General features: G+C 41.9%; 2 protein-coding genes across 3 annotated transcripts; one reads left to right on the top strand and one right to left on the bottom strand.

The window, feature by feature from the left end:
• Window positions 1–1,609: 1,609 nt before the first annotated feature.
• On the bottom strand, window positions 1,610–4,570 carry foxg1a (forkhead box G1a). The gene is given in 2 exon segments (XM_055057204.1): window positions 1,610–4,342; window positions 4,344–4,570. Coding segments are annotated over 2 exon segments (1,305 nt in total). The 5' UTR covers window positions 4,482–4,570; the 3' UTR covers window positions 1,610–3,175.
• An 8,994-nt stretch (window positions 4,571–13,564) lies between these two features.
• On the top strand, window positions 13,565–18,010 carry jmjd7 (jumonji domain containing 7). Of its 2 annotated transcripts, none has more exons than XM_055057206.1 (9): window positions 13,565–13,701; window positions 14,207–14,360; window positions 14,554–14,692; window positions 14,774–14,888; window positions 15,765–15,821; window positions 16,040–16,135; window positions 16,503–16,579; window positions 16,685–16,844; window positions 17,614–18,010. In XM_055057206.1, the coding sequence occupies exons 1-9, from the start codon at window positions 13,653–13,655 to the stop codon at window positions 17,703–17,705; spliced, it is 939 nt and encodes a 312-aa protein (XP_054913181.1). In that variant the 5' UTR covers window positions 13,565–13,652; the 3' UTR covers window positions 17,706–18,010. The 2 variants fall into 2 exon arrangements, with proteins under 2 accessions (XP_054913181.1, XP_054913182.1); XM_055057207.1 differs by having other exon boundaries at window positions 16,503–16,541.
• The last annotated feature ends 493 nt before the right edge of the window (window positions 18,011–18,503 follow it).

Raw genomic sequence — 18,503 nt, forward strand, 5'->3', positions numbered from 1 at the left:
ATAATAATAATTATTATTATTATTTATTATTATTATTATTATTATTATTATTATTATTATTATTATTATTATTATTATTATTATTATTATTATTATTATTATTATTATTATTATACAACAAGTTAAATTTCTTTCATTTATTTATGTATTTATTTATTTATCAACAGGTGAATTTGACAGAAAGCGTGTGGTCGCGAGAACAAAAACCAGAACCAGAAACTAAACCTAAACTCATGTTTTGATCCGCGCAGGAGCAACTCCCGACAGTCAGGAGTAAAGAGATTTAAAAAATAAATAAATGAATGAAAATAAAAGATACCGCTGAGAAAGACACCAGCAAAATCTGAGACAAGCGTGAAAAAGTTCAAAAATGAAATTTCCCAGAAATCAAGTCCAAAGCTGCAGAGTCTCTGCTGCAGCTGCTGCAGCAGCAGCAGCAGCAGCAGCTTTTCCTCCCAAAAGCTGCAGCAGAAACAAACCAGACATCCTGCAAATTTACCTTCACAATGAGATAGAAGTGAGAGAATTTTTTATATAAAATTAAGTCGTTTAAAAATATCCAAACATTAGGCTCTAAATCAGCCGTTGCGGTGTGTTTGTAAAACCTTCCGGAGCCGTTTAACAAAGACACGCAGGATGAAGGTTCCTCACCAAACCACACAAGTCCAGCAGCTTCAAATCATAGAACCATCCAACATCCTGTATGCTTTGTTTTGGATGGGTTTATTATTATTACTATTATTATTATTTGTTTGTTTTCATTTCGCAGTTAGCATGAGATAAAGAACCACAGCAGAACCCAAACAAAGCCGTGATATGCTTCAGGTCCTCCAGCATGAAAGACAAAAAAAAAAAAATTAAAAAAATGGAGATTTGGCGTCCGGCCTCGAGAATACACAAAACATGTGAATTTAGGAGAACTCCCAGTTTTTCTTTCTCTATATGTTTTCTTTTAATGCAGGTTCTGAAGTTCTAACTTCAACAAAAGCACATTTCAACAGCTCTGCAGAAAGCACTCACCCCGGGATCATATAGCAGCTGCCTTTAAAGTAAACAGTGAATGGAGAACATCACTCTGGGGAACCAATCTGAATGAGTCCGAACTTCTCCGGATTGTTTGTGTTCTGCAAAGCAACGAGAAAAAAACAAAACAAAAAAAAAAAAGCAACACCGGAACAAGCAGCGAGGATCACGGCATTCAGCGACACCACGCTCAGATTAATCGCTCCGAAAAATAATCATCAATCATCCGGACGTTTTTCACCGCAGCGGAAAAACGTGGACAGAAGTGCGGCTCCGCTGAGATTGGAGCGCAGATACCGATGCACACAAAGCAAAGCGGCGCAGCCTGCAGCGCCTAATGTTTCACCGCTCAAACGGACAGAATGTGACGCTCTGAAACAATAAAAGACTCGCAGACACTTCAGCACCAGGGCTCTGCTGCCAGCAGGGGCCCCGAATCAAGCTCTGCAGCGCAGCGCAGCGCAGCGCAGCGCAGCGCAAACCCAGAACCCGGAGAAATGCGCGTCAGCATTCAACCTGGAGCCCAGAAACAGGTGGAGATCACTCTGTTGTTTCATATGGAGCAGTAAAGAAGAGACAGAGGGAATTACGTTAGTTATGAATGTAACCTATTCTTTTATTTGTGCTTTTTTAGGATTAAAACATTTTTTCTTTTTTTTTCTTTTTTTATTTTTATAAGCGACAAACACGGTAATAAGAAGAAGACCACAACAGTATCACAACCATGAAAAATTGTTTTAGAGGCGACAATTAAAAGACAATCATTCCAAATAGGAGCCTATTAGATCAGAAGGCAGAATTTCTTTTGTTAAACAAACGGGATTTTTTTTACAGCGTTCCTCCTTTTCTAAAACAAAACAAAGTCAAATTACAAAGATGATCTTTTTTTCTTTTTTTTTCTTTTTACTAATTGTACAAAAACAAGAAGAAAAAGAATCGTGAACGTCTGCGTTTTGTTTGTTGTTGTTTTTCAAACGGGCAATCACGTTTCCATGGCAAAGCTTCACTGCGGAAAATCTTCCACAAAACGAGACATTTACGCACAAAGTCGCAACGCCGAAAAGCGCAACTCTTCAATCCGAAAAATAATGCCCGATCTTTTTTTATATTTTTTATTTGACTGAAAATTAAATTCCTCCAGCGACACCAACAGCTGCTGAAATAACAAAAATTTATAATAATAATAATAAAAAAAAAGTCTAAGTGATAATTCAAACAACCTAAAGGACGCGATAAAAATCTCGTTTAAAGGGACATTTTCTGCAGTGACGGAGGATTTGAGTCTCTCCTTCATTCCGCCCTCAGCAGGCCTCGGAATATACAGCACAATACTGACTTCATATGGAACAGATTCTTTGGTCTATAAAAAGCGCGTCAGCAGTTTTTAAAACCAGGCAATGAATGAATGGAGAAGAACGTTCAGCTTTAAAGAACGTTCAGCTTAAAAAAATCACTTTTCCCCGCTTTTATTCTAACCAGCATGGTACTGAGACATGAAGGCAAATTATTATTATTATTATTATTATTATTATTATTATTATTATTATTATTATTATTATTATTATTACACTATCTTTAATAAAACAACTAATTTAAATACTCATTCTAATATATATATAAAAAAAACTTGCCTCCTCCAACAAGACAAGGAAAACGAGCTGCGTTCTCATCATTCTCTCCGCTTCTTATCTCAGATCACATTGCACGTCACTGACTGACATTATTATACAGAAGACAAACCCCGGACACTAAGAAACACACATTATGTACACAGAAATTAAAACTGCAGGAGGAGATGGGGCACAGCAACAACGAGAAGAACATGGAGAAGAATAAACCATAGTAATAATAGTAATAATAATAATAATAATAATAATAATAATAATAATATTAAAAACAAAAAGAATACCTGGAAATGTCAGTGCTGCTTTCTGTGAGTTTCTCAGTGCTGCTCTTTTTTGTTTTGCAGTCTCTCTTCTTTTTTCTATAATAGGTAGTAGTTTATAATAATTTGTCATATTTTTTTTACATCTTAAATGTTCAGTGTTAAAAACGATCACGTTAGTGTTCCAATCATTTTGAGATTTTCACTCCTTCATGGATGGATGGATGGATGGATGGATGGATGAGGTTCAGGGGATGGGGGGGGGAGTTAGTGTATGAGCGGGTTAGAAGTTGACCCCTGGTTCTGATGTGTGAAATAGTCAGACAAACCCCCGGAAAGTCCCGAGGAGAAGGCGGGTAGAGAGCCGGACAAAGCCGGCCTAAGAGTGTCACATGGCAGCGAGGAAGAGGACGGAGCCTGCGGGGAATTGGAAGCCGAAGCCCGGGCAGCCTGCAACGAGCCGCCGCCTCCGGCGCCGGTCTGTGAGCTCATGGTCGGGTGTGGGACATGGGGGAAAAAGTAACTCGTCTGTCCGGCCAACAAGTTCACCGAGCACGGGTTTAATGAATAAGTGGCCCCGGAGCAAGGCACAGAGAGGCCGCAGGGCACCGCCGAGGCCGCCAGGGCCGCCGCCGTCAGGTGGTGCGTCGCGTAGGGGAGGTCCCCACCGACCAGCCGGTCCATGCTGAGCCCGTTGGACGATGGGAACGATGAGTGGTTATTGCTCATGTTCTGCGTCAGCATGCTGCTGTAGGACATCGGGTGGCCCGGGTATCCCGACGAGGTCCCGTTGTAGCCGAGAGCACCGGCGGCCCGCGGGTGGTGCAGGGAGAGGAAGGGGGACATCGGCCAGTATAAGGAACCGGCCCGGTCCATGAAGGTCAGCCCGGAGGTCAACCGGGCACCGCGCTTGAAAGCCAGTTTGGCCCGTGACGTGGTGGAGCGCCGGCGGAGCTTCCCAGTGGTTCCACCGATGAAGACGTCGTCGCTGCTGGGATCCAGCATCCAGTAGTTTCCCTTCCCGGGGTCATCGTAGTGCCGAGGTACCTTGACAAAGCACTTATTGAGGCTGAGGTTGTGTCTGATGGAGTTCTGCCAGCCCTGCTTGTTCTCCCGGTAATACGGAAAGTTTTTCATGATGAACTCATAGATGCCGTTGAGAGTGAGCCGCTTCTCCGGACTCTGCCTGATAGCCATCATTATTAGAGCGTTGTAGCTGAAAGGAGGTTTTTCGTACTTGCCACTTTTCTTCTCTCCGTCCTTCTCTCCCTCTTTCCCGTCCTTCTTCTCCTCCTGCTTCTCCTCCGGGCAGCTCTCCGGGTTCAGCGACTCACTTTTCGGGTCAGCTTTGACGTCCGGCTGCGAGGCCGGGAGAGGCGCCTTCTGCTCGGCGTCATCCGGACCAACAACTCGGTGCTGGCTCTGGTTCTGGTTCTGGTTCTGGTGGTGGGTGGTGGTGGTGGTGGTGACTGTTGTTGTTGTCGCTTTGCACGGCCTCCGGCACCAAACTGTTTATACTGAACGACGATTTGGGAATCATCTTCACCTCTTTGCGCTCTCCCATGTCCAACATCACCGAGCAGTGAGGGGGGAACCGGCGGCGAGCAGCGGCGGGCGGCGAACACAGCTGGGTTTCGGTCCTCCCGGTCTCCACCAGCGAACCAGGACGGGAAGGAAGGAAGGGGGGATTAGAAAGGAAGAAAGAAAGTATAGCCCAACAAACTATTTCATGTTCGGTTTGGGGAGAAAAGGGGAAACACACACAACACACATGTACACACACATCGATAGGAGACAGATAGCTGCAATTAATTAGGGAGCCGCAGCCACTAAAGCAAGTGAAAAACATTGGTTGGACCTTCCCAGTCCTCAGCCAACCAGGGGAACATTAGTATTAAACATTAAGGCGTCCACTGAGCGCTCAGCCAATCACGACGCGCGGAGAAACACGCACATCCGCCAATAACTGGCCCGCTGCAAAAAATGCCAAGCGGCTCCAGGAAATCTCTCCAGGCTGCAGGAGAATGGATGAAACAACCCGAAACTGTTTGTTTAGCGATGATTATATACGTTTATTTATTTATTTATTTATTTATTTATTTATTTATTTATTTATTTATTTATTTATTTCATTTCTCTTGATGCATATTTTCCACTCCGGCTTGCATCCTATGAGAAGATGGAAATTTTACACCTTCGACAAAATAAGCGCAATCGCTTCCCGCTATGACCCTGAACTTTTCTGACACCTTGAAGAAAAACGACGCTGGCAGGACGATGGAAAACTTTTTGCAGCGCCCCATCAACACTGATCCATCCCTCCACCCCCCTCACTCTCTTCACCCCCCTCCCTCCACCTAAACTGGAGTTGGAAGCGCGCACCGTGCATGCGTCAACCCAAATCCTCGCCGCTCCTCACATTTACACTCCTTCGATTCAAATATTTGCCCCTTAGGCGTCTGCAAAACTGTTTACATCCCATCTCTGAGAGAAAATAAACAGAGAGGGAGTCCGGAGGGCACGGACACGGACACGGTCAGGACACGCAGAGGGGGTTGGTGGTGGAGGGACGGACGGACGGGGGGGGGGGGGGTTGCAGCAGACATAAACACGAAGTGTGTTTCAGGGAAAAAAAAAAAAACGTGCATCCTGTAAAATGAGCGTGAAATATGCAGCAGGGAGGCGGAAAGAGTTGCATATCAGTCGGCTGTTTCACTCCTACCTTCCTCCTGCCGGAGGATCGTTTCACCAAACAAACACAAGTGGAGGAAAAACAGAATCTGCTCATTTAGAACCGGAGATAATGAAGACGCGCCGAGGGTCGCTGAAATTAAACCGGGACAAGACAGAGGCCTGACTAAACTACAAAACTAGACTGACACATTCTGTCAGTCTGGGGGTGTTTTATTATTATTATTATTATTTTATCTTCAAGCGGGTTTTGGTTCATGCTTTACAGGCCGGGATCACATGAGCGCGTCACCGCTTCACACAGGCCGCAAAGTGAGTCAAACTGCTCCGAAATGTTTCACAATAATTCCACAACGAGCCAAGCGGCTCCTGCCAGGATCCCTCACAGCTGGCCCCCAGCATCACCGCGCTCCGTGTCAAAGGCAAGAAATGGGTCAGAGAAGCGGAGCGTTTTAGCGCACAGACACCATGTTCCTGCCACAAGGGCCAGCCTCACTCACAGCTTACCCAAATAGAAACACACCAAGCTCCTCCTCGCGGAACTCTGCTCATCGTCTCTGTTGCAGAACATCGTTCAAAGTTTCAAATCTCAACAGCAGCTCCGAGCCGCGGAACAGCTGGGTGAACCTGTTAGAGGCTGGCGGCCATTCTGCACGAGCAACGCGTCTTTATGAAGACATCTCAATCCACTTGATTTTAAAACAGTGAAGCTTCAAAACAGCTTCAAAACAGGTCACCAGTGAGAACCTGAAACACAATGGAATTTTATGTGATATAAATATAATATATGTGTGTGAATGAATATTTTTATTAAACTTCTAAATGTTTTTACATTTATTTATTTATTTAGGTATTGTCACGTGATATATTTTGTGGTCAATAACTATCTTGATAACTGATGTTCATCGCGTGTTTGTGGATTTCCCTTGCTTTCGGTTTCTTTTCTCTCTCTTTTCTTTTCTTTTCTTTTCTTTTTTCCTAACAAGGTAGATAATTGTTCTGGTTTATTGCGCAACTTCAGCGGCTGCGCAGAAAAAACATCAGAATTCTTCAATGGTTTTTTTTCTCTCTTTTTTATTGCATGAAAAGCCGCGCGTAAATTTTTTTGTGAATATTTGTAATTATTATTATTGTTGTTGTTGTTGTTGTTGTTGTTGTTGTTGTTGTTGTTGTTGTTGTTGTTGTGTTGTTGTTGTTGTTGTTGTTGTTGTTGTTGTTGAAGATAACTCCATGGGTTGTTCTGTCCCTTTGTGTTGCTTCCTGGTGGCTCAGGACGGATCGCTGAGCTGCTGGATCCTGCAGGAGGCGGAGGAGAGGCTGCGTTCACACACGACCCAAAATATTCAATAAGAACTGTTATCTGGACCTAATACCAGTTCGGATTGTTTTCTGAATTTTATTTCACATTGTCCTATCTCTACTGTAATAGCACTGTGTAATATCTGACAATAATCATCTAATATTAAGAGAATCTTTGACAAGTTCAAGGATTTTAACTAAACAAAGGCTTGGTTCATTTATGTTTGGCCCTCTGAAGCCTGTGAGCTGGCTGCATGTGGAGGGAACATTCAGACCTCAAAGTGTTCAGATGGTCAGAGGAAAAGGCAGGACTGACTCACAGTAAAAGGTCCAATCAAATCCAGGAGGGAATAAAAAGGCTTGAAATCAGAACCTGTCCGTCTCAAACAGACTCTCAATCATTTTTTACTGATTCACACAAAAACAAATCTGCACCTCATCAGGTTGTTCGGTGGAGTTTGGATCAAAGCAACCTGCAGGATTCATTCAGAAACTCTCCTGGGTCTGGATTGGACCTGAACCTGGTTCCTTTCTGGTTCCGATGGTTGAAAGTGACATTTATTTTATTTTATTTTTATTTTATTTCAAATATCAGATTCAAGATTATCACACAATACCAGACATAATTGACTCTTAATCTTTTCCATATTTATTTTAGCTATGTTTACATTTTCAACTCAACAAAAAAAATAACAACACAAATTTGCTCAAAAATTGATTTCTTCAAGATATGAAACTATAAAGCTTTGTTAAAAACTAAGAGGAGACGCAGCTAAGCACAACTTTAGAACTATATTAAATATGATCTGTTTTTGCCTCATGCTGACAACAAGCGATTGTGATTAAAAGTTGAGCCATGCTAACACATGTTCACCTTTTCAGCCTGAATGAAAACAATTTAAATGACATAAAAAGGGCATCATCACTCATTAACGCAAAAAATTATATTTGATCCTTTGATGGGGTTTTCATGACGTCCTGAAGGAGGTCGGTGCCACTCAGAGTTCCTTTAGAAAAGATCCAGGTCCAATTCTATTTATCACAACCACTAATAGAAATGAATATAAAATTGACCTTTGACCTCCAAGGGAATACCGATCTCAAACAAAAACAAAGCTCAAGTCCATGTGCGTAGATTTACTCTCCTCATTAAACCTTTACAGGTGAAGCAAAGCAGCAGTCCTCCATGTTTTGGTGGAAGTTGTGCTTGTGATGGATGTGAGGCAACATGTTTTCACCATCTGCTGTTTTCCCCTGAAACACAGATGTTTGCTTTAGCAGGAACACGTCTGAGTTTGTGGCTAATCATCACTGGTCAGCTCAAACCAGGAACCCCTCCACCTCCACCCCCCCTCCAGTTAGAAATGGAGAAGAAAAGCACAAAGTAAAACATCCAACCTGACAAAGCCGAGAGGGATCCCTGTGGTTTCTAAGGAGTCAGTGGACTGAGCGCTTCCTCTGGCTGCTCTTACAGATTGCAGCTGGTTTCCAGCCTTAATGCGGATATTTTGTTGGATTTACAGGTGTAGAAAATCTATATTTAGAAATGCTTTTTAAATTACAATTGAGCCACTTCAACTATTGAAAGCACTTTTTAAAAATCAGACCTGAAGAATTTTAGAAAAAATTCCAGGACTTGATGTATTTACTTGATGTGTCACAAACTTTTTCACTTGTCTTCATGTTACTACAGAGTGAGGGATGTGTTGTGTGTTTGCGTGTTGGACTCAAATCATTTTTGAAACTAATGAAAATCTGATGGGCTACATATAGCTGACACAGGGCGTTTCATCCTTTTTATGTTGATCATATTTCTAGGATTTGATTAAGATTTTAATTGACGATGTTGTGATGCTGTATTTTGCTTTGACAAGAAGTTCAAGACTTAGATCTTGGAATGACTTCATAGGAGAGTGTTCATATTCCAGCTGCACGCCAGAAAACCGCAGGGAGCAGTGTGTTGTTGTGATGAGCGAGCAGTCCAACTCCAGTTCACTGAACAAGCCGATAAAAACCTGTTTCTGTCTGTGTTCATCCAGTAGCAGAACCTGTTCAGCACGGAGGCTGTGCAGTTACCAACAGTTCACTGCAGTTATCTCTATCTGCGTTTCCATTAAACTTATGGTTGCACAATTTTGACAAGGTTTTTGGCACTAGGATGAGAAGGGATTTTTTTCTGGCTGACATTGGAAATGAAATCACTTTTTTGCGTCACATGAGACACATGATCAACAACCGGATGTAGCCTATGGCAGAACTCAAGAAGAAGAAGACAACAGGAAGTAGTGTCTGGAGATTGTGGTGATTTTTTAATGGCTTATTACGTGAACAAACTTTTTCACGTGTGATTTTAATTGCAATTCTTATTTAACAGAAGCACGGTGATTACGAAATTATGTATTTTCGGCGTTAGTGTAAAATAAAATAGAGTTTTGCACACAAAGCTATTGAGGCTTTTCACACATGGCAGCCATGTTGGATTGCTGTTATAGAAAGAGAACTTCTTCTGAAAACTGCTTAAAGTTTGCAGAGTGTGGTTAATGAACAAGATAGTGTGTGTGTGTGTGTGTGTGTGTGTGTGTGTGTGTGTGTGTGTGTGTGTGTGTGTGTGTGTGTGTGTGTGTGTGTGTGTGTGTGTGTGTGTGTGTGTGTTATTATGGCCAGTGGTCAGTGATTGGTCTCAACAGGACTCATGTTAATTTAACTCACATGACCTAACAGTAACATCTGCTCACAGGGCCCTTCTGTAGTCCCTTTGACCTTTGACCTGCCCTTTAAAAAAAAAAGAAAAAAAATCCAGCAACACTTGAGTCACACCTGAAATGTTGCTCACTAAAACATAGTTAACTTTCTTAATAATCAAAACCTAATAATAAAACCGGGAATTTTATTAATTATTAAGAAACAGTAAAACAAAATGAGTCCAATAAAATTAAGATGAAATTAATGTAAACAAGCTTGTTGATTTTCCCATGCAAAAAATATAAATATAAAATCTGTACAGCACAATAATGATGAGATCTGTCATTTTCAGCAGAATTTTATGAATCAAGGAATTTTTTGGGAAGTTCCTTAAGATGTATTATTTTTACCTTAAGGGGAATTGTTTTGTTCTAAGAGAAGTTCAGACCCTTTAGTATCTGAAGGGACCGGATGCTGTAAGTTTTCATAAAGAAAATATTTCTGACTCATATCAACTCTGATGCTCCCGGGACCTGAAGGGCTTTTTAAAAATCACACTGTTATTTGCATAAAAAAATGTTTTTATTTAATCTGTTTTGAGATTTTACTTATTTGAAAATATTAATCCGTCTTTAAAATCGTATTAAATTTTAAACTGACGCAAATACATAAACATGGGAATTCATTTCATTTCATTTTCAGGCTGACCTCTGAACTCACCGACCAACTGTTCCCACTTTCAACTTCTCACGTTTTGTCTTTAAATCATTATTTCCGATTCTGACATATTTTCACAACAATGTTTGTTGTTGCTTTTTTTTTTTTTTTTTTTTTTTTTTTTACAACATCTGCGCTTGAACTGACGCTCTGTTATTTTAACAAAATATTTGTTCTTCTTTCAGGATCGAAGAAGAAGCATTTCCAAAAAATAAGTTACAAATAAGAAATAAAACAGAAACATGTTGTGGTGTAATTCATTTGGATTTTCCTGGAAACATCCGCAGCATTTTGGTTTGTTGTTAGAGTTACTCAGAGGGGTTTATTTATCTGTAATGCCGCCACGTTTATTTTGAAATGAATTTGAATTTTGACAGCGTCAACAATACTGGCTCTAAGTTCATCCTGGTGACGTGGACAGGGGGGATGTTTGCTGCTTCGCTGGTTTCATCACGTTTGTTTCCTGATTAACCGCAAAAATAAACAAAATAAATCAATCAGTGAATCAGAAAACGCAGACAGTCGCTGTCTGACGCGGCGTTTTAACGCACCTGGAAACTTTCTGAACAATAAGCAGAAACTTTCCCTTTAATGGCCAAAAGGAACCAACAGGATCAGACCCAGTCTGTTTAATACAGGAAGAGATCGACTGGATTCGATCCGCAGCTCAGTTTGAGCCAAAACATCATTTTGAAGCCGAACAAATTTCAAAGCAGTGAATCCACAAGGCCTGAACGAAAACAGGGCAGGAAATCTGTGGCGAGCATGAATTCTTATTTATTTATTTATTTCCTTTAACAACAGTAATAATAACCATCCATTTTAATTACAAAGGTTACTTTATTTCAGTAATACATAAGCACACAAACAGCTGATGCCGTGAAATCTCTGCGGGGTTTTGTGAACATTTGTTTCGTTGAGGGAAACAGATTCTTCCCTCCGCAGATTGACTTGGACCTTTCTGAGGTTCATGCTTTAAAACTTTGGTTTAAAAAAACATTAGAAACCAGGAATAACACGACTAAAAGGATTCTCCTTCATTCGGCTCGGATGGGATCTGAATTACACTGCAGTAATTCACAAAAGATTTTTTTAAAAACTTATTCTAGAAGGTTTGGAAAGTTGTTTGTCTGTTGATCAAATCGATACAAGCAGAAAGATTGAGTGGAAACGGGAGAACTAGCTGCGGTGTTTCTGTTCAAAACAAGCAGGAGAATCATTAGCTTTGTTGGCGCTGCAGGTTTAATGCTCCAATCAATGCCAAGCGCTGCAAATAAATGCATGAACCGCGCAGCCTCCCTGCTGGATGCCGCAGGTTCAAAGCTCGGACGCAGAGCGGGAGCCGGGAGGGCAATTAATGGATCAACAGCGACACCATGCGGCCACAACAGAAAAAACACGGAGCCGCTTCACTTACCTGCATCACAGCCCGCCCCCTGTGGTGATTCAGTTACACATCTGTGTGGTAAACACTGACTAAAACAAAATTATGATTTTAACAGCGTGCACAGAGACAAGAGAAGAGGTTAGGACAAAATACATGACAAAATCTAAAAATCTTCCTTCTTGGTTGCAGACGGATATTCTGCTGCAACATGTTCACTTTAGTTGTTTTCTTCCAAATCTGAATATTCACTGTGCAATTCCTTGGGGAGCAAAAGTAAAAATATAAACAAAATCCGCTCTTAGTTCAAATGTCTGCATGTGTGTACTGACCTGTGGAGAGTATGGATCACAAAATTAGGCAAAGTACAAGCATAACTATGTTTCTTTTAAAAAAGGTATAGAAATATTCCAAAATTGCTATAAGGAAGATGAAAGATAAATGTAGTTACATTTGCAGGAGATTTCTTCTGTTTTTATTTATTTTAATTTTTTTAAATCTCCTTTAAATGCTTAAGATCAACAATTAAATTTTAATATTCTATTGAAAATAACATGAGTACATACAAAAAGAAGGTTTCAAATTATGATTGTATTTATTATGAGAAAAATAACTGCTGAATGAACTTTATCAGACAGTTGAGCTGAACGTATGAAACCTAAATTACTCCAAGAGCTTGTTGATAATAAACTCTGAAGGTGAACAAAAATAAATAAATAGGTCAACTTCTAAATCTATAGACCTGTTGCCTGAGTTAAGGTCAGAGGTCATGATTTAACAATAAGAAGGAGAAACTGTCCGGGAAATCTCCATGAGAAGAACCACTGGTAACCTAACAGAACATAACAGCTTGTCTCACGTTTACCAAAAAAAAAAACATCTTGATGATCTCCAAGATGTTTGGTGAAATATAAACTTACAGAAGTGCAACATTTTTGGAAGGTTTGTGTCATGTTACATCTTACCTATAAGTGACACAGCATTTCAGGAACAGAACATCGTGGTCACAGTCAAACACTGTGTTGGAGGTCTGAGGGTCTGGTCTACTCTATGCATCCTCAGGATGTGGACGAGCTGCCATGACTGATGGAATCATCAACGTTGCTCTCTACCAGAAAATCCTGCAGGAGATTTCCTCGCCTTTAGTTCAGGAAGTTTTAGTCACAGTGAGCAGCACGGCCACATCCTAATGACTCAGAAATGAAATAAATGAAGTTTTTCAGGGCCTAGCCAAAGGTACGGACTGAAATCCAGTGTAGAATTACTGCAAAACTCTCATTTATTTTTAGAAATCTACTGATGTGTCTGAATTAAATCACTTTGCCAAAGTCCCTCAGTGGTGATGATAAAGACTCATTACCATTTAACAAAAACTCTTGGTGTAGGTTGTTGCTGCTAAAGATGGAACAAGTAGTTATTATAAAGGGTTTCTTTTTGCTATATTAAATGAAATCATAAATTATTACCAGCTATGATCTTGAACATTTAAGTGGAACAAAAAGGCCAAAGTACAAGAAATGTGTGAGGGGCAAACACTGTGACAGCACTGTAAACGGATACCTGATATTTAAAGTCTAGAGAGACATGATGCCTTATTCCTCTGTGTGATGTCACATCCTGTTGAACTATTTTCATTTCAGGTCAGCCAGGACATTTAATCCAGAAAATGAGCCCCCATATTGTTTTTCTCTCATAAAAGACTAAATAACACAAATGATCGATGTTATCTTTGAGTAAATTTCCAACTGAACTCCACAAGATCTGGACAAGCCAAAAAAAAAAAGAAATGAAGAGAAACGTGTTTTGGCTCAGGACCAGTCGATCCTCCTCAGAGCTAGAGGGCGCTGTGGGGAAACCAGTCCAACCAGAGAGGGAGCGAGAGAAAGACAGGAAACATCATGGCGGCAGGCAGTCTGGACGGAACGTCTCCTGTCTGACCAGTGAGGGTTGGAGAGGGAGAAGGAGTTCCTCATGGAGTCTGTTCAGGATCGGCTGGTTGAGTTTTCATTGGAGGCTCACGGTGAGAAGGATCTGCAGCTGACAGACCGACAGCTCCAACATTCACTGACACCGTTCAGACATTTGCTTTCAAACTCCACGTTGGATTTTTGAAGGCTGCACTGATTGTCAATAAAAAGCAGCAACTTAAAGACTGTGACAAAGCTGGACTCAATTATTACAATACTGAATAAATGTTCAAAAAATATCTAATACAGTTTGATCTGTAGAACTTTAATTGAATTAGTAAGCCACAATAATCGATTGAAGCATCTTCTGCTGCAGATCCTCCTTCAGTAGATTCTACAAGGTTCCTCTGACAGATCAGAGGAACACAGCATCACTGATCCAGCTGTCTGGATTCATTCATCCTTGTCTCTCCAGAGTATTCCTGTTGGTATTTTTTTTAGTTTTTGATCTTAGGCTAATTTCTTGACACATTCCTCCTCTTCTCCATGTGCCAATTTCATTGTCATCATGAGTTATGCAGGTGTTGTGATGGTTGCTGACTGCTGATCACCCACCAGATCTTTACCTGAACAAAACTGTGCCACACTTGGAAGGACCGCCTGAGCCGCTGCAGTTCTACCGGGACTGGATCAGCCCCAACAAGCCCTGCGTCATCCGCAATGCCTTCAGCCATTGGCCAGCTCTGTCCAGATGGACACCAAAATACCTCAGGTGACAAGGACGCGTCCGCAATGAAACCAGGGGATTTCTGCTTGAGTTCTCCGCATGTTGAGACGAGGATCCTCCGTTCGCTCAGAAACCACTGAAGGATCCTGTGATGAAAAGGACTAAGTTAAATCTGCTTCTGCTGTGTGAAGTCTCAGATCTTTACTGGATCATTGAACCCAGATCTTGCTGTCCGCAGGGAGAAGATCGGGTCAAAGGTGATCAGCGTGGCAGTGACTCCTAACGGCTATGCTGATGCCGTGGCGGGGGATCGCTTCGTCATGCCCGAGGAACGACAGATGAGCTTTTCTTCTGTGCTGGACATAATAGAAGGAACGGTGAGGCAGCGTAGGGCCCGCTCTCGGGAACCTGCTCCCGTTCTGACTGTTCTGACTCTCGGCTGGACTGAATGTTTCCAGGTGCAGAAAACCGGAGTGTTCTACGTCCAGAAGCAGTGCTCCAACCTGCTGCAGGAGCTGCCTGAGCTAGTGGACGACCTGGAGCCTCACGTACCTTGGATGAGCACAGCACTCGGTCAGTTCCATCACCGACACAAACCAGAAGGGACTCAGAGCAGGTCCACCTCCAGCAGCACACCTCACTGCTGTCTCACACCTCTCCTACACGACCTGCTCCACTCTATGGATCCTTCTACACCACTTCAGGCATTCTAGTGCAATATCACAATTCCTGTCTCAACACCCCATCATACGATTTCTCTAAATCTAAAAAGACCCAATGCAATTTAATCTATTGCACTATTTTTCAAAGTGCAGGCCTCCAGGAGGCGCATCCTACAAAGTTGGATGGAAGACGAGAAGAAAATGTTATCTGGTAATAAAGTCATAAAATGTTGTCTGATAACTTTTTCCACCACAGCCCTAATAGCTGCCTAAAATCAGCAGCATTTCTGCTAACAATGAATAGAAACATTTTAAAAGTTAACGTTTCTTTACATATGTTGTTGCATTATCTGTGGGTTTGTATAAAGGGGCCCCCGGTCTGAGGTCAGTGCTCTTTTGGGGACATGATATGAAAACGTTTGGGATCTATGACAAGAATCCCTCAGTAAAACGGGGCTGTATGTCCATCACATCGGGTCCAGGTCCTTTGTAAGGACGTACACTCACTGTCCATCCAGTCCTGGTAATTCTGTCTAATGAGTCAAAACTACCAGACATCCTCTGCATCTGCTGACCTCCGTTTACTCATCTTGTCGGACGATCCGACAGCCCCCTGGTTTTGCTAAGGCAGGAGCCACCTCTGGTGTGGATGAGGAGCAAATCACATCCAAATCAAGTCACTCCTTCTGGGTTCTTTTCAGCAGCAGTTGTGTTTTACTTCAGGCGTCTGTGTCGTTATTGTTGTTGGCTTAAGAGTCACGATGTTGTCTTTGTTCCTCTCTCTCAGGGAAATCTCCAGATGCAGTCAATTTTTGGCTCGGAGAGGCAAATGCTGTCACATCCAGTAAGATTTCAGTTTGATTTTCATGACTGCCCCAAATGTCTTTGATATTCATGTGAAAAATATACTTCATTTGTGAAGGACAATGTAGAACAGCCACATTTTAAGACTTTCTGGAGTGTTTAGTAGAATTTACCGGGGCAGAAAACCTGTTGCTCCATCGAAGCGATTGTCCAGATTCTGCGTTTTTGCTCTCATCTGTTCTGTGTTTTGCTTTCCAGTGCACAAAGATCCCTACGAGAATCTGTACTGTGTCATTTCTGGAGAAAAACACTTCATCTTGCTTCCACCCACTGACCGACCTTTCGTCCCTTATGGTAACCACAGTAACCACCTGTTTCTCAATGTCCCTGTTGGTTGTAACTACAACAACCGTCCTCCAAGATCACAGTTTTCAGTAAGAGGTGGTCACTACTATTTATCCAGTGACCTTCTATTAACCCTAAAGATATTCCCCTCAGTGAATACAACATATCCTCTCCAGCAGCAAGCAGCTGCTGGAACCATCAGGTCTAGTTAAAGGTTGGCCACCAAACCTTCACATCATCTTTAGGTCTCCTTGCGGCTGACCTTGCTCAGGGCTGATCACAGGAAATAGTCATGTAATGTTGCCGTGGTAACTGTCCATCTGATGTAACCACCGTCCTGATCTTTTGCAGTAACCACGGTAACCATCTCTGTCAGGTCTGTACCAGTCAGCTGTTTACCAAGAGCAGGATGGCGGTGAGTTTAAGGTCGTCGATAACGTGGACTCACACAAGGTGCGTTTAGGTCCAGCAGAGGCACTGAAGGCATCAGTGCCTCTGCTGACCCCACTCACCCGCTACACCTTGTCCACCCGCCCCCTCCACCCGTCTCTGCTTCAGGTTCCCTGGATCCCTCTGGACCCTCTGGACCCGGACCTGGAGCGCTTCCCGCAGTACCGGTTAGCCCGGCCTCTTTGCTGCACAGTGAAAGCTGGAGAGATGCTGTACCTTCCATCTCTGTGGTTCCACCACGTCCGGCAGTCCCACGGCTGCATCGCAGGTACAGACCCTGAATGCATCACGTCTAACTCGTGATGCATTCACATTAATGTGTGTCACACATTACAGCAGGGCTGAAATAATTTGTCAGTTTAATCTGGGTTAATCGACTAGTGAAATAATTGTCAAATTGTACTATTTAACAATATTGTTTAATTACTAAACTATAATAAATTAGTATAATTCTTGTGTAGGTACCTTGAATATGATTAACCAGCTGTTACTCCTCACTGACAACATTCAACTATTTTTTCTGATTACTTTTCACCAAATCTCTGACCACAGCCTCCAGCCGGGGTTTATCGTTACAACTTTGTCGGAGATTCAGCGCTTCCGATTTTCACTTTGGGACAAAAAACACAGATTGGTCAGTTCCTGACAAATCCACTGGACTGACAGACAGGTGGTATCATGTTAGTTGTGATACATCTGCTGTAGCGGAAGGTTTTGTAAAACGGTGTGGATTCCAGCCTGGACGGCTAATCCAGACATTTTTCTAACTCCATTTGGGAAAAAAAGAGCTCTGTCCTCTCCCTGCTCCGGAATTCCAACTAAATTATTATTCCCTGCAACTAAATCTTATACTTAGTGGGAATTACAAAGTGTATGGAACTGGTAAAAGGAATGAAGGAAAATAACAGATTTATGCATGGAATTTTCAGCCCACCTACATCCACCATATTCCCTCTCACAGCAGCTGAAAAAAGATTTTCTGTGACAACAGACATGTTATCCTGATAGGAATCTCACCATTTTCCTTCTGGTTCCAGTGAATTTTTGGTATGACATGGAGTACGACATCAAGTACAACTACTTCCAGCTCCTGGAGTCGCTGACTGAAGCAGCGAACGGTTCCCCGTGACACGGCGGCTGCTCAGTGATGTCACAGCATCAGAGGAGACTCAGTCCACAGAAAACAGTTCAGTTTGGGAACTTTGGAAAGTGGAGCTTATGAATTGCAAAACATAGTGCAACAGCGCCTCCTGGTGTAGTTTGCAGTTTATGTCAAACTGAAGATTAAAAATTTTATTTATTCAATGAACCTTAGGACATGAAATAACTGCCAACTCATTGTTTTCTGATGTGTCCATAAAGCTGTAAGTGCTGCTGCTGTTTGAAAGTTTTATGTTCTCGGTGTGTTTTTCAATAAACCTCTTTGTCTCTGCTGCCCCATTTGATCCTGTTCAGGTTATATTCACTGATCTGTGTGGAACTGCAGGGAAATTGCTAAGATTTTGCTGCATCAATTTTTTTTGCATTTGCAAAGATGTTGGATACCACCGTCAAACTCTCACAGTTTGCAACTTTTAATGTGCCTTACTTTTTCAGTGTTGGGGGAGAAAGTAACATTCTTCAAGCCCATGGTGCCATTTTATGAGCTATAAAAATGCTACTTATATCAAACACGACTCAAAAGACATTTGATTTCACAATTTGATCTTGAAAATTGGGCCTCTATCACTTTAACCCTCCTATGGTCTTCAGAGACGGGGGTCATTTGGACCCCACCTGTTTTTTACTCTCTTCTCTGGAGAATACAGGCATGAGTCCATAAAGCTGTCGTCTTTTTTCAATCGCAAACATTGCTGAAGCTTAATCCAACTGTGGAGAGAGCTACCAGTCTTCCCCAGGTTACAGCACATTTTAAACTATGACTTTA

The sequence above is a fragment of the Poeciliopsis prolifica genome, unplaced genomic scaffold (assembly GCF_027474105.1).
Source record: "Poeciliopsis prolifica strain line A6 unplaced genomic scaffold, Auburn_PproV2 SCAFFOLD047, whole genome shotgun sequence".
Taxonomy (NCBI): domain Eukaryota; kingdom Metazoa; phylum Chordata; class Actinopteri; order Cyprinodontiformes; family Poeciliidae; genus Poeciliopsis; species Poeciliopsis prolifica.